This window comes from Doryrhamphus excisus, linkage group LG10 (assembly GCF_037039965.1).
Source record: "Doryrhamphus excisus strain RoL-2023G ecotype Guam linkage group LG10, RoL_Dexc_Guam_v1.1, whole genome shotgun sequence".
Lineage (NCBI taxonomy): Eukaryota > Metazoa > Chordata > Actinopteri > Syngnathiformes > Syngnathidae > Doryrhamphus > Doryrhamphus excisus.
This window is the reverse complement of record NC_136366.1, coordinates 13,778,952-13,793,473: the sequence shown is the minus strand read 5'-3', so window position 1 is coordinate 13,793,473 and position 14,522 is coordinate 13,778,952. Positions and strand designations below refer to the sequence as shown.

At 40.7% G+C, this 14,522-nt stretch overlaps 1 protein-coding gene across 2 annotated transcripts in view; it reads left to right on the top strand.

The window, feature by feature from the left end:
- The first annotated feature begins 1,337 nt into the window (after positions 1-1,337).
- gsna (gelsolin a) overlaps positions 1,338-14,522 on the top strand; it is a 15,135-nt gene continuing 1,950 nt past the window's right edge. The window contains exons 1-12 of one of the 2 annotated variants that reach the window (XM_058057846.2): positions 1,338-1,505; positions 8,678-8,875; positions 9,650-9,804; positions 9,991-10,152; positions 10,272-10,421; positions 10,543-10,632; positions 10,806-10,938; positions 11,022-11,326; positions 11,865-11,998; positions 12,106-12,196; positions 12,394-12,420; positions 14,284-14,454. In XM_058057846.2, coding sequence (XP_057913829.2) covers positions 8,683-8,875; positions 9,650-9,804; positions 9,991-10,152; positions 10,272-10,421; positions 10,543-10,632; positions 10,806-10,938; positions 11,022-11,326; positions 11,865-11,998; positions 12,106-12,196; positions 12,394-12,420; positions 14,284-14,454 — 1,611 coding nt within the window. In that variant the 5' untranslated portion in view covers positions 1,338-1,505; positions 8,678-8,682. The remainder of the gene's footprint in view (positions 1,506-8,677; positions 8,876-9,649; positions 9,805-9,990; positions 10,153-10,271; positions 10,422-10,542; positions 10,633-10,805; positions 10,939-11,021; positions 11,327-11,864; positions 11,999-12,105; positions 12,197-12,393; positions 12,421-14,283; positions 14,455-14,522) is intronic. The other variant, XM_058057856.2, reaches the window with a different exon arrangement.

The following is a 14,522-nucleotide window of genomic DNA, read 5'->3' as shown; positions in this document are numbered from 1 at the left end:
AGATGCTCCGACAGGCGCGGGAACGCGGATGATACAGTGTCGATTCAAAGGGTACAGTCAGTATTTGATCGATACTAGCATGACGAAATCAACCTTTTTCATTCATCTACTGTTTATAGAAATCTGTATTTTTTGTATTGTTCATTTTAAAATGTTTGTCCTGTATATTAATGTGATACTTATGCAAAAATTTAAAATGTCAAGTAAAATATATCTACTTGGTATCGGATCGGTACCAACATTTGTAGTATCGTCCAACTCTACTGAATACCTTAAAGGAGCCGTACCCTGCTCATTTCAGGGCCTTTAAAAATAAGTACCTTCCAGTTGTATAAAATACTCCACAAATATCAAGCTTTGCATAGGGTAAATCTGCATTCTTCTCATCTTCGCCCTTGACTATTCACAATCTGTATCCTAAAAATATAAATACAAGAAACTATTAAAAAGGGAGACACATATAATGTATCGGAGTTTCTCGGGAGGGCTGACAACAGGTTACTTTTTTGGAACAACATGGGTTCAAAAACAGCTATGGAATAAAATAATCATAAAACCTCTTGTGTCCTGAGGTGTATCAGAGGTGTATCCAGTCCACCTTGCCCTCAAGCTACGTTTGTGTGTTCAGTTTACACAACAACACTGAAGACAAGCTCTTCTCATGTAGATCCATTTAAATCCTTACTTTGTATTGGGTTAAAAGCTGGAATTAATCTGCTTCTTCCGACTCCTTTTCAAGGGCTATGCATGTGACGGTCCTTTATGTTAAGCATTAAACATTGTTAAGCATGTCTGAATTGAACCAGTAAATTATTTAACAAATAATTATGATTACACAACTTTTTCAAATGTGACATAATTTAATTTAAAAGTGTCACTCAAAACCCTAATGTAAAACCCTTTGTAAATTGGCATATGTATTTTTTGTGTATTCTCCTCTCCGTGTAAGAGGAAAATGGTCTATTATATAACTATCTGAACTACTATATAGCTATAAATTAAAGGGATATTTATTGTTCATTGATGCCCTGTGTTCATTACAAATGTTTAATCTGTGTACTGTAGTTGTAATGTTGCTGTAGTTCCACACCCCAGCCAATGGGTGGCAGTATAGTGCAACCGGAACGCTGTATTGAATACCGGAAACAGAATTGACACAAAAAAAGATTTGTGACGTGACAGCATAAAACAATACGACTTTTTCAACAAACACTGTATCAATAAGGAGAGGTTATGACTCCCAGGCATCAAAATAAGGGTGATGTTCACTTAAAATACATGACCTCCACCCATTGCGGGCGATGCGGCAGGCCGGGCAGGGACAAGCAGACATGGGTGTGTCATAACGGGGAGTGTCCCGGGACAGGCTCTTTAAAACAGCGGCTCAGCGCTCAGCTGCCACGCAGACTCGACGCCTTCCTTCCACAGTTGCAGCTTGGAAGAGCCCACAGCGTCTCGCCCACGTCTCCTATTTGTTTCATATCACAAGCTTCGGGCTCTGTCAGGTACGCCCTATTTTACTTTTCTAGACAAATCACTGTTGTTGTAGTTTTATTATTGGAGTGAACCGTTATTTCCACGCACGTCCGTGCAGAATGAACGTAGCTTCATCCCTGCGTGGTGGCCTACACTTTATCAACTAGTAGCAATGTTGTAGTAGCAGCCTTTCTTACTGTAGTACAGCCGCTGCCATATAAGGAGATAAACCTTGCATGCACAATGACTATGCTGTGTGTGTTTTTAACATGAACCACAATACACGTTGATATGATAAAAACATGCAATTTCATAAAAATTCAAAAGTTGGAAAGAAATGGCAGAAGAGACATCTGCAGTTGCCATAGAAACGTCCAAGCAAATAATGAGTGAGACAGAGGAAGTTAGTTGCAACATGTATGACTGTGTATCATCACCCACAATAGTGTTTATTTGTCATTGCATGAGTGAGGAGTAAATATAGATAGACAGTTACCATCCACTCACAATGTGTTACGTCAAATCCCTATCCCATCCACCCTAATCCAACCCCCCCACCCAGCAGAGACACAGAAACCTCAGACAACTGCATGCATGCTTTGTTCCCACGGCCACATTTTCAGACATGTCAGGATAAGGATTATTCCTTCACTTGGACTCTCATTTAGTTTGATATAGTCTGTAGCCAAAAGTCCCCAAAAACTCAGGGTTCCATAACTCCCTTATATGGGCGTGTGCTGTAGGCCAGATACGCTCTCTGCCCACCCCTAAGTTCTGCTTCTGTGTTTACATAAGCCATGTATACATGGACCCAAATGTTCCAATTGCATTTGGTTTATTTGCTCAAACGGAAAGAATTTAACTTTTGTATACGCCTCATTCCGAAAGAATAGTGCCAATCCGAATGAACATATAATCGGATTGAGGTATCTTGTACTCGCTCAAACTGAAAGTTCTTCTTAGTTGTGTTTTTTTTTCTTCTTCTGTTGTTTATTGGCGGTTGGCAAGCAGCTTTCATTGTGCATTATCACCATCTGTGGAACAGAATCTAAACCTTTATATACTTTATACTTTATTCAAGTCCAGTTTTTCTTTAACAAGAAAATATATATCTATATAAAACATGTCCTGGGTTTAATTATAAAATATTAGTAAGATTGAATTGTATCTTTTCCTGTTTAAATTTATCCCGGGTACGTTCTTTCAGGGTTTGCTCATATATGACGTAACACGCAACTCGAGACGTTCTTCAGTTTTAAAAATGGAGGCGAACAATCTGCATTGGACTGCTGTGGAAAGTTTGTTTTTGATCCAAATTAAATTTCAAGACTGGATGAACGAAAAACTCGCAATACGGAGTTATTCCAATAAGGAAATAAAAACTCACGTGATGTTGATGTTTACGCTTTACTGAGCATGCCCTATTGACTATTCTGTTTGATTATAGCACCGCATGTAAACAAGAGATTGGAATATTCCTTTCCATGTATACCATTGTTTTCAGAAATAGGAAAAACTCCTCATGTAAACGTGGCTATTGTTAGCAATGGCTAAGTGTTTCCTTGGGTGTAAAGGGAAGCTACATTTGTTTAAAATTGCTAACATTACAGTACAGTATACAGCTGGACTAGCCGAAAAACGTGCACAGGATGGTTAATGTACCAGCATGAAGATGTCCCAGTGCACAAAGTAAGGTCCATTGGTCAGATGTTTTGGAAAGAGACTGTGTGGGATGGAGAACATGAGTCATCCGGCCTTCCTTGTATTTGTAAAAAAAAAAACCCAATACCCAAGGCAGCAGTTGGCAACGGTGAATGTGCATTTCACAAATACAACTGTAATGTTCTTGTTTGATTCAACTGGAACACCAGCTGACATATCACGAGAGTTTCAATACCCTGGCTGCTTCGTCTCATGTTTGTGCTGCACCAGTTCGAAAGCCTGCAGCGGCGAGGTCCTAAAAGGAGGGGCCATGGTGAGGGCTGGATGGGGGAGGGGATCAGATAATTGACTTTTGAGACAGAGGGGAAATGTGGGCGGAGACTTGTTGCTGGGATGGCATGCCAACTTTTTTCCGGGCATTCCAAGTAACCATATGATTTGGAGATGCGAACACATGCAAAAGGTGAAATTTTGGACACATTCTAAAAATGTATTTGATTCCTTCAAAGCTTAAAGTTGCAGTCAAAGGCAGTGACAGCTACTAAGTCATTTGTGTAGTGTTCACTCAAAACCCTCGCTCATAAACCCATTATTATGGGACTGTTTGTGAATGTAGCTTGTTGGCCCAACTCCGTACAATAGACGGCATCGTAGCTCTGCTTCTTAACACGCCTCATACGCACCTGGTTAGACTGAAAGTAAGACTCTATAGATCAGGGGTCTCAAACTCAATTTACCTGGGGGCCACTGGAGCTAGGGTCGGGGCAAGGCTGACAGAAAAACAGAAAAATATACAAACTTTTTCAGTGCTTTGGTTCCGATTTTCTACAATAAAAGCTCTGATAAAACATTCCACTGTTCTCAAATATCTTAATTTTTATTTTTCTACACAAAATAAGATGAAAAATAAATAAACAAATCAAGAATAAAGAAAATCAATCAATCAGTAATAAATAAATAAATATAATAAAATAATAAAAACCTAAACCACATATAGTTGGTGGGTAGACAAATGATTTTTTCAGATTAAAATGAACAAAGCATTATTAGAGCCCTGTAGACATGACAAAACACAACTATAGTCACATTTATACTCTTTTTATTTACAACATATTGTGCAACTGCAGGGTCTTGAGACACATGCTAACTTGCAAACTGGAGAGCTAGCGACCTAAACGGTAGCCTTCAAGTTATTTCCTTTAAACTTAAATAGACAAAAACTTACCACTTCCACACGGATAGGGAGGATAACTATTAACAGTTATTTAACCTTTAACATGAACATTAATCAAACGTAATAATTTTTTCTGGGTACATGATACCATACAGCATCCATATCAAACTTGCGTGGGCCGCACTAACATTAAACTTTCATATCAAGGCGGAGGCCTCAAACTAGTGTCCTGGGGGCCACATTTGGCCCGCGGGCCGCGTGTTTGAGACCCCTGCTATAGATTCTTAAGAATCTGGTTTTCCAAAAAGAGACGAATGACAAATCTAGTGACCATTTTTGAACATAAACGTACATATCATTCTTCTCAAACCCGCATCTTAATCGGTCGTTTACACCAGTGTGGACTGGAGGCAAAAAGCACTAAGAGGCATAAAAAAACAAAAACAAATACAAAATCAGTCCTGTGTCTGTCTTTCCATTGTTCTTTCCGAACCATTTTGTTTTGATTGTTACTTTCTATGCCTGATGTCATACTGAGGGTTTGATGTTTACTGCCAAAATATCCTCTGGTTCTGCTTAGAGGTCTTAGAGGATTTTTGGGGTGCCGGTTAGTTAGTGAGTGGATGTAAAGCCACTCATGCAGGAGGAGTTGCTGATTTATAGCCTGCTTTTTGTTTGGAATATAAAAATATTGTCAGCGTATCCTTGTAGTGTGGAAGTTTGAGAGTTGTTCCTTATTCAACAACATGTTCTACAAGCTAGAAGCTAACCCAGCTAACTTTGGGCAATTGGTGGGCGGTATCAATACTAATGGTATCATTGTGACGAGGTTGATATTTTTTATTCATTTTCCACCGCTTATCCTCACAAGGGTCGCGGGGGTGCTGGAGCCTATCCCAGCTGTCTTCGGGCGAGAGGCGGGGTACACCCTGGATTGGTCACCAGTCAATCAAAGGGCACATATAGACAAACAACCATTCACACTCACATTCATACCTATGGACAATTTGGAGTTGCTAATTAACCTAGCATGTTTTTGGAATGTGGGAGGAAACCGGAGTACCCGGAGAAAACCCACGCATGCACGGGGAGAACATGCAAACTCCACACAGAGATGGCCGAGGGTGGCGATTGAACTCGGATCTCCGAACTGTGAGGTCTACGTGCTAACCACTTGACCGCCGTGCAGCCCGGTTGATATTTTTATTTTTCGCAAATATTTGTTTTAAGTTGCTGTGTTGTTTCGTATTGTTCTGTTGGCAATCACTCATCAATCTTATAACATTTCAAGTAACGGCATCAGCAATGCTGTGTATCAAATCTAATAATAATAATAATAATAAAAATCTATACCAAAATTCACAGTGTTCCTCACTGAAAGATTTTGGAAACTTCTGATTAAATAAATGATGTTTTTTTAAATATAGCTAGTTTAACAGTCGCCACCAAAAAAAGTCATTCATGGCCATCCTCCTCTAAACTAAAACCACGAAAGTTGTCTTCTTCAGCATAATTCATAATTGAACAGACTCATAATTCCTTTGTCAGTCTCCCTTTATGGCAATAATAGCTTTTCATCACCTTTCAAAACTCCATTGGTGATAGTTGATGATTAGTGGTCCGAGTAGTCCAAACAGAAGCTGTAGTAATTCTACACTCCATCAACCTTGTCAGAGAATGCTTGATTAGACTTCAAAATATGATACCAGCTTCCGCTTCACTACTTCCTGAATCTGTAGTCTAATCATCATTGGAAATGTAGTTTCTAGCCATCAACGAGCTGCATCACTGAACAAAGGCGCAAGGTCCAAAGCGTGAGAAAAAAGGAACAGCTTATACAGTAGAAATGACAGTAATTGCAACGTCATATTTGTTATTTTTTGGTTTCAACTTTAACCTCCCAAACGTGTATCAAAGAAAATGTTGCTCGACTGTCGCAATCATCAGGGATAAAGATGGTGTCCTTGAACGTGTGAAATGATGTGCTCCCATGAAATCAACAGCGATAACCAAGCAGTGTAATGGTCTCATTATTGAGACTTCAATAAGCCTGACTTAAAGGGTTGTTAACAGTATACAATGATGGCAAATGAAATGGAAACATCTCGTCGCCAATGTGAGGAACTTTAAATTGAGTGGAAAAGAACTTGCTGCTAACTTCTTTTCCATGTTTGAACATTCCGTGATTCCAAAATGCTGTGCAGTGAGTCTCAGCTGTTACGTAAGGGGAGAGGCGGAAGAGTGGAAAAAAAGGAACCCTACATGTTTTTAGGCTGGATGCATGACTACCGCCCTTCTGCCTTTGGAGTCAGCAGGAGATGCCTGCCATGCTTGTGGTCAGACGGTTATCTGCATGGATGGACGTCAGATTCTTGCTCTAGTGCAAATAGTGACTCATGCACACAGACCAGTATGCATGCCTGTGAAGAACCACCTTTAGGACCCTCAGTTTATGAAAGGTTGGGAACATTAAGTGCTGAGTTACCGAGCTCTTATAATGACAGCATTAGCTAAATAAATGAGTTCAGTGAAGCATGTTGCTTAAAGTGGGTAGAAGAGGGCGTAGGAGCTCTTTCTAAATCTAATTTGCCAACACTGCTTCAATTCAGAGGACTTGTTTACACTCAGCGGTGTTTACTGTACTAGTGACAGAGTCAAGTTGTGACCATCTACTGAGACCACTTTATTATTTATACATTATGGAAATAATTGTTGTTATAGACAGAAGTTGTTACATAGAAATTCATGCCTTGAGGTGCAAATTATAAACAATTTGGTTTAATGTACTGGACCGTGTATGAATTATCACTTATGACAAGAGAAATGTGTCGTTTGATCCAATTACAAAAAATGAAAGAGCCTGTTTTTGTTTTTGTTGTGGAAGGGTGGAGCTCAAGCCATGAAGGAAATAACTTTTCTTGTTTGTCTCAAACTCATCTGAAGCATTTCTACACTACAAAAACAAATATATGAAACCACATTAGACCGGTTTGCTTATTTCAAGTAATATGTGTACTATATATTACTTAACATAAGCAATATAATCTCCCAGCTGAACTGGTAAAATTGATTTTGTGCAGAAAGTGGCTGGTTACAAAAAGTTGAACTTGATTTCAGATATTTATGTTACTATATTTCTGTAGTGTATTTTTGGAGGACTCTGCCTCAGATGTCCCCTCTTGAGCAGCATTGAACTTTGCACAATTGACACAATTTGTTGCAGTCGTAACCATCATTAATCATGACATGCCACTGAGAGGCCACCTACTTGAAACCCTTCACTGCACTGGCGCCATGTGACTTTATATGGTCTCTGATAGGGTCATGTAGGAGTGAGTGTCAGTGCGTGTTTGTGGAAATAAGTGTATTTAATACAGTAGATAAACATTAGTACCCATAAAATGCCCCAAAATATATACTATAGTGGCTCTAAACCCTGTAATATCTCTCTGTAATATTCCTGTTATGGTTACTAAATTCTATTTTACACATGAAGAAACTATTACATGCATACAGTAGATGGTATTATAGTATATATACAAAATCACATCCTGTCAAAGCATCTTCCTGCTGGAAAATGTTGAGTACATGTGAGACAGTGCCCTCTGCTGCATTCATAGCTGCAGCTTTCGGAAACCATTTACTATTGAAGTTAACAAAACATCCATCTATCAATTTTCTGAGGGTCACAGGTATGCTGGAGGCTATCCTAGCTGTCTTCGTGCGAGAGGCGGGGTACATCCTGGACTGGTGGCCAGCCAATCACAGGGCACATATAAACAAACAAGCATTCACACTCACATTCATACATATGGACAATTTGGAGTCGCCAATTAACCTAGCATGTTTTTGGAAGAAGAGAGAGAAAACGCATGCATGGGGAGAACATGCAAACTCCACAGATGCCCGAGCACGGAATCGAACCCGGGTCTCCTAGCTGTGTGGCCTGCTCTCCACCGTGCAGCCCCATTAACAAAACATGTTATTTACAATTTAAAGCAGGAGAAAGAAATGACAGAAAATGCCCCCTATTTTCAAATATTATTTTCAGATATGATAAAATACTTACAACTAGATATGTGCTACACATTCTACAACTCCATATACAGTACTCCTACTGTTGAAGCTTCTCCATCTGACTCATAATATCCACAACTTCCTTCCACAACAGGAAACACCCTCAGTGAGTCACTATACCGTGCACTAATATCTAACTATACTTTGTATCCATGACAACAAGTCAACCTTGAAGGGAGTGGCTGGCCAAGAGCAAGTGGCTCATAAAAAGGGGGGAGAATAGCAGGGTGACGACTGTTATCTCTGCCGTGTTGGTCACACAGGCCTCAAGTTCTAATCTACTTCCAGGTGAAATGGCTCAGCACCCTGAGTTTGAGCGGGCTGGAAAGAAGCCAGGCCTCCAGGTGTGGAGGGTAGAGAACTTCAACCTGGTGCCCGTTCCTGAAAACCTGTATGGAGGATTCTACACTGGAGATGCGTACATCATCCTTAACACCATCAAACAACGCTCAGGAAACTTGCAGTATGACCTCCATTTTTGGTTGGGTATGTACATAGAGCCTGATGGATTCCTCGTCCAGAATTAACAGGGACATTATTTTATGCTAGTTTCCCTCTTCAAGGTCTTGAACCAGTCATGATGTGCTATATATACCACTATATGGACAGTTACTATGGTACACATAATGTCATTGTATGGTCATATCACCTCATACTTCGGTACGGGACAAAAAATTAAAAATTTAAAAATATATATATTATGGAAAGCAGGAAGTGAACAAATGTAACAGTTACTAATTGTAAAAGTACCAGATGAAGGGGTAGGATTTAATAAGCTTTGCTTCTTCCTACTCCTTTTGGACATGTGGAACTGTGAACTGATTATGGGAAGCATTCAATTGTAATCTGATGCATGTTCAAATGAAATATTACCATTACCATATTATGACACTCTCTTAAAATGAACCTTCTGCATGCTACACCCCTCCACACTTTCCCCTACCATTCACATGATGTCTGTCGATCTCTTATTAAATACACTTCTGCCACCTTGTGGCCGTTTTTATGGATTTAAATTGCTCTGAAGTGTAATCCATTAGTGGAGAGTTGCATCATCAATTTTTTTTGCCTGTCACACAAAAAAAACCCAAAAAACATTGTTGGGATTGGCCGTTACAATTAGCCATTACAAAAAAGCATAAATGATGTGCCTTTGTATGGAATAAGTTAATTGCTAACAAAAAAAGAAAGAAAAAAAAACTGATAGTTTCCACCACCGCTTCTTTAACATGGAGCGTGTGTTTGGTTCTGCTTGTGCAGGGGATTTTTGCACCCAGGATGAGAGCGGCTCGGCGGCTATCTTTACGGTCCAGATGGATGACTTCCTAGGAGGAAAACCCATCCAGTATAGGGAAGTCCAGGGACATGAGTCCAAAACCTTTCTCGGATACTTCAAGTCTGGGATCAAGTATATGGTGAGATGTTGTATATTTTTCTGTCATACATATTTAGCTGGCTGCATGGTGGAGCGTGCATGTTCTCCCCGTGCATGCGTGGGTTTTCTCCAGGCACTCCGGTTTCCTCCCACATTCCAAAAACATGCTAGGTTAAGTTAACATGCTAGGTTTATGCTAGGTTGATATATGTATCTTACTTTCCAGAAAGGAGGCGTGGCATCAGGGTTCAAGCATGTTGTCACCAATGAGGTTGTTGTGCAGCGAGTTCTCCAGGTCAAAGGTCGTCGTGTTGTCCGTGCAACAGAGGTGCCGGTCAGCTGGGACAGCTTCAACCAAGGAGATTGCTTCATCCTGGATTTGGGAGATGTGAGTCACACTGAGCCCCTTTTTATCCCAGCAATATTGTTTTCTTACTGACAAGATGCTGAAGCTTATCACCAAAGATTGTGCTTACCGCCTTTCTTTCTCTTGTTCCTGCTACACAGGAGATTTATCAGTGGTGCGGCTCCCAGAGTAACCGCTTTGAGAAGCTGAAGGCCACGCAGGTCGCCAAAGGTATCCGTGACAACGAGCGCAGCGGGAGAGCTCGAGTCTATGTCTGTGATGAGGGGATGGAGAGAGAGAAGATGATTGAGGTAAGGAACCTGTTACCTTATTTGCACCTACACCTTTGCAGTGCAGCGATGGAGAATTTGACAACATTAAGGTGTACCTAATGACGTGGCCAAAAATATTTTGACTCATTTTTGCTCTCAGGTTTTAGGAGAAAAACCAGATCTGCCCGTTGGAGCCTCTGATGACATCAAGGCTGATGCTTCCAACAGAAAGAGGGCCAAACTCTATAAGGTAGCCATCCAGACTGATTATGCAAACACTACATGATAGATTTATACTGAAATACCAAATCCCGGAAGGTGAGCAATTGGTACTTAACTAGGTTAGGATTGTTTGACCTGGATTGACGTCTTATGGGTACAAACAACAAGAATATGTCGAACGAATGGTACCTTCCGTTGCAGGTGTCCAACGCCGGCGGAGGTATGACCATTGCGATGGTGGCTGAAGAGAACCCGTTCCTCCAAAGTGCCCTGGAGTCCGGTGACTGTTTCATTCTTGATCATGGTTCTGATGGAAAGATCTACGTATGGAAAGGTTCGTACACAACATCATAAAGCATATGAGCAAAAAAAAGTACATATTTTAGCCTCATCCGTGTTCTCTCTGGACTTTAAAAGGTCAAGACGCCAACATGGATGAGCGAAAGGCAGCCATCAGGGCTGCTGATGAATTCATAAAAAAGATGGGCTACCCAAAACACACGCAAGTGCAAATCCTGCCCGAGATGGGCGAGACTCCGCTCTTTAAGCAGTTCTTCAAGAACTGGAGAGACAAAGACCAGACAGTGGGGCTGGGCGTAGCCTACATCGCCAACAGCATTGCCAAGATCGAGAAGGTGCCCTTCGATGCCGCCTGCCTGCACGATTCCTCAGCCATGGCAGCCCAGCATGGCATGGTGGATGACGGAAGTGGAGAGAAACAGGTATTTTCATTTTCTACTGCTTTTCCTCACAAGGGTCGCGGGGGGGTGCTGGAGCCTATCCCAGCTGTCTTCGGGCAAGAGTCGGGGTACACCCTGGACTGGTTGCCAGCCAATCACAGGGCACATATAGACAAACAACCATTCACACTCAAATTCATACCTATGGACAATTTGGAGTCGCTAATTAACCTAGCATGTTTTTGGAATGTGGGAGGAAACCGGAGTACCCGGAGAAAACCCACGCATGCACGGGGAATTGAACCCTGGTCTCCTAGCTGTGAGGTCTGCACGCTAACCACTAGATCACCGTGCAGCCCGCCCTATTAATTTTTTAAAGAATATAAAAAATCTGTTTGGAACAAATTGCAAATGTCCAGCATTAAATATGTCATTACATCCCAAATGATGTCACAACTGCAGCCTACACCCACAATAATAAACCTGTAAAAACATTAAAAACATTACGTTTAACACAGCTCTCTATTGGATATCAGAGGATTGAGTACCTAGTGATGCATTTGCGTCTTCGTCCTGACAGATCTGGCGTATTGAGGGGTCAGACAAGGTGGCGGTGGACCCGTCTACATATGGAGAGTTCTTCGGAGGAGACAGTTACATCATCCTGTATAACTACCATCACGGAGGACGTCGGGGGCACATCATCTACATGTGGTGAGAATGATGACATATTATGTAAAAATAATATTATCAAGAAAGAGGAGAGCCCTGTAGCTATAGGAGGAACGTCTCATGTGGTGATACATTTTTCTCCCTCCCAGGCAGGGCATGGACTCCAGCCAGGATGAAATTGGGGCCTGTGCTATCCTCAGCGCCCAGCTGGATGAGGAGCTCGGAGGCGGTCCTGTGCAGGTAAGAAAGCTTTTAATGAACTGCCTTTTATTTCATCATGATCTTTACACCCATTCAATCATTCATGTTGCCAGAGTATCTGCTTCTTTCTACTTCCATGTAACCACTCTAGTCTTCTTCCCTGACCTTTGAATCCTTTCTCTCTACCGTATCCCTTATCATTCCTCCTATTTTTCACACCGCTGCTTTCTCCTCAGGTTGTTGGTGCTCCTATAACCACTCAGGTATTCTCCTCTATAATTAACTCCATCCTTTTTTTCTACAGTCAAGGAGTGACGTAAAGATCGGTCTCTACCTTTAATATATGGCCTTATTTTTGAACGATAAAAGGTTTAAACCAGGGGTCTCAAACTCAATTTACTTGGGGGCCACTGGAGCTCGGGTCTGGGTGAGACTGGGCCACATCAGGTTTTCCCAAAAAAAAAAAAAAAAACGCATTTATTAAAAACAAAAATTTTTTAAAAACTTCGCTTTGGTTCCAATTTTCTACAAGAAAAGCTTCAATAAAACATTCAACTGTTCTCAAATATCTTACTTTTTATTTTTCTACACAAAATAAGATGAAAAATAAATAAACTAATCAAGAATAAAGAAAATCAATCAGTAATAAATAAATAATAATAATAATAATAATAATAATAATAATAATAATAAAACGGCAAATAATAAAAACTTAAGAAACCACATATAGTTGGTGGGTAGACAAATTATTTTTTTCAGATTAAAATTAACAAAGCATTATTAGAGCCCTGTAGACATGACAAAACACGACTATAGTCACATTTAATTTACAACATATTGCGCAATGGCAGGGTCTTGAGACACATGCTAACTCGCAAACTAGAGAGCTAGCAACCTAAACGGTAGCCTTCAAGTTATTTCCTTTAAACTTAAATAGCCAAAAACTTACCACTTCCACACGGATAGGGAGGATAACTATTAACAGTTATTTAACCTTTAATATGAACATTAATCAAATGTAATATATTTTTCTGGGTACATGATATCATACAGCATCCATATCAAACTTGCGTGGGCCGCACTAACATTAAACTTTCATATCAAGGCGGGGGCCTCAAACTAGTGTCCTGCGGGCCACATTTGGCCCGCGGGCTTGAGACCCGTGGTTTAAACTAAAGATGTTTGATATTGTATAATGAGAGACCAATTAAATAATGCTGGCAATGATACAATTTGGACAGCTGCACACTTCCACACTATGCAGTACAAACATCCATATATCTATATATATATAAAAAACGATACCCATATCTAATTTTAAATGCAATATCAGCCAATAGGGCATCTGTAGTTTAAAGATGCAACACAACTTTGGGAATTTGCTGCGAGTTCTGCATTCTCACTTCACTGTGTACTCATGTTGTGACTCTGCATGTACAGATTTGTGTGTGTGTGTGTGTGTGAGCTGTATTATAAGCTCCAAAACATTTTCCAATATATCACTGTTAACCTTTGACAGGTCTGTCATAAACAGTTAAGCTCAGAAAATTGCTCATGCGGTTCAACAATGTGACCGCTTTCAAACACACGCCACTGCTACCTATAGTTCAGGTCCATAAATAGCACATACATATGCATATATTACATAATGTTATTTTGGACTCACTTGCATGCCTAAATGGAGTTCCAGTGGAGGCCTGTGATTGGCTGCTGAGCAGAGAATGTTGACTTTGTGTTGTTTACTCATCTCACTGATCACATCATGATAATGTATCACTTTGAGGTTGTGTCTCAATGTAGTACTTCAGTCAGTACTCTTAAATAGAGTGTACAAAATTTGAAAATTTGGAGTACTGTCCCAAATCCATTACTATTGTTTCACACAAAACATTTTGCGCACAAAATTCGGGTCAGAAGCGTGCAAATTGAGACACACCCTTAGTTTTGTGAATAAATAATTCAGTTGCATAGAAAGTATCAGCTCGATGCTTCCCTCTTGCGGTCACATTGTGGCATTGCAAGACAGGAGACGTCATTGCACAAAATGAAAGCATGATATTTCTTGTACATGCAGTGGTTACGCCAAGCCCCTAATGAGTTGTGTACTGGTGCTGTGTATGTACCAGGTGAGGGTGGTGCAGGGTAAGGAGCCAGCCCACCTTATGAGTCTGTTCGGAGACAAGCCCATGGTGGTCTACAAGGGTGGCACGTCCAGGGACGGTGGTCAGTCCGCTCCTGCAGAGACCCGCCTCTTCCAGGTGCGCTCCAACTCGGCGGGACACACCAGAGCTGTGGAGGTAAGACATCAAAACCAGTGCAGTGTTTTATCTAATCTAGTCTAGACTAGTGGATACATTCTAACCAA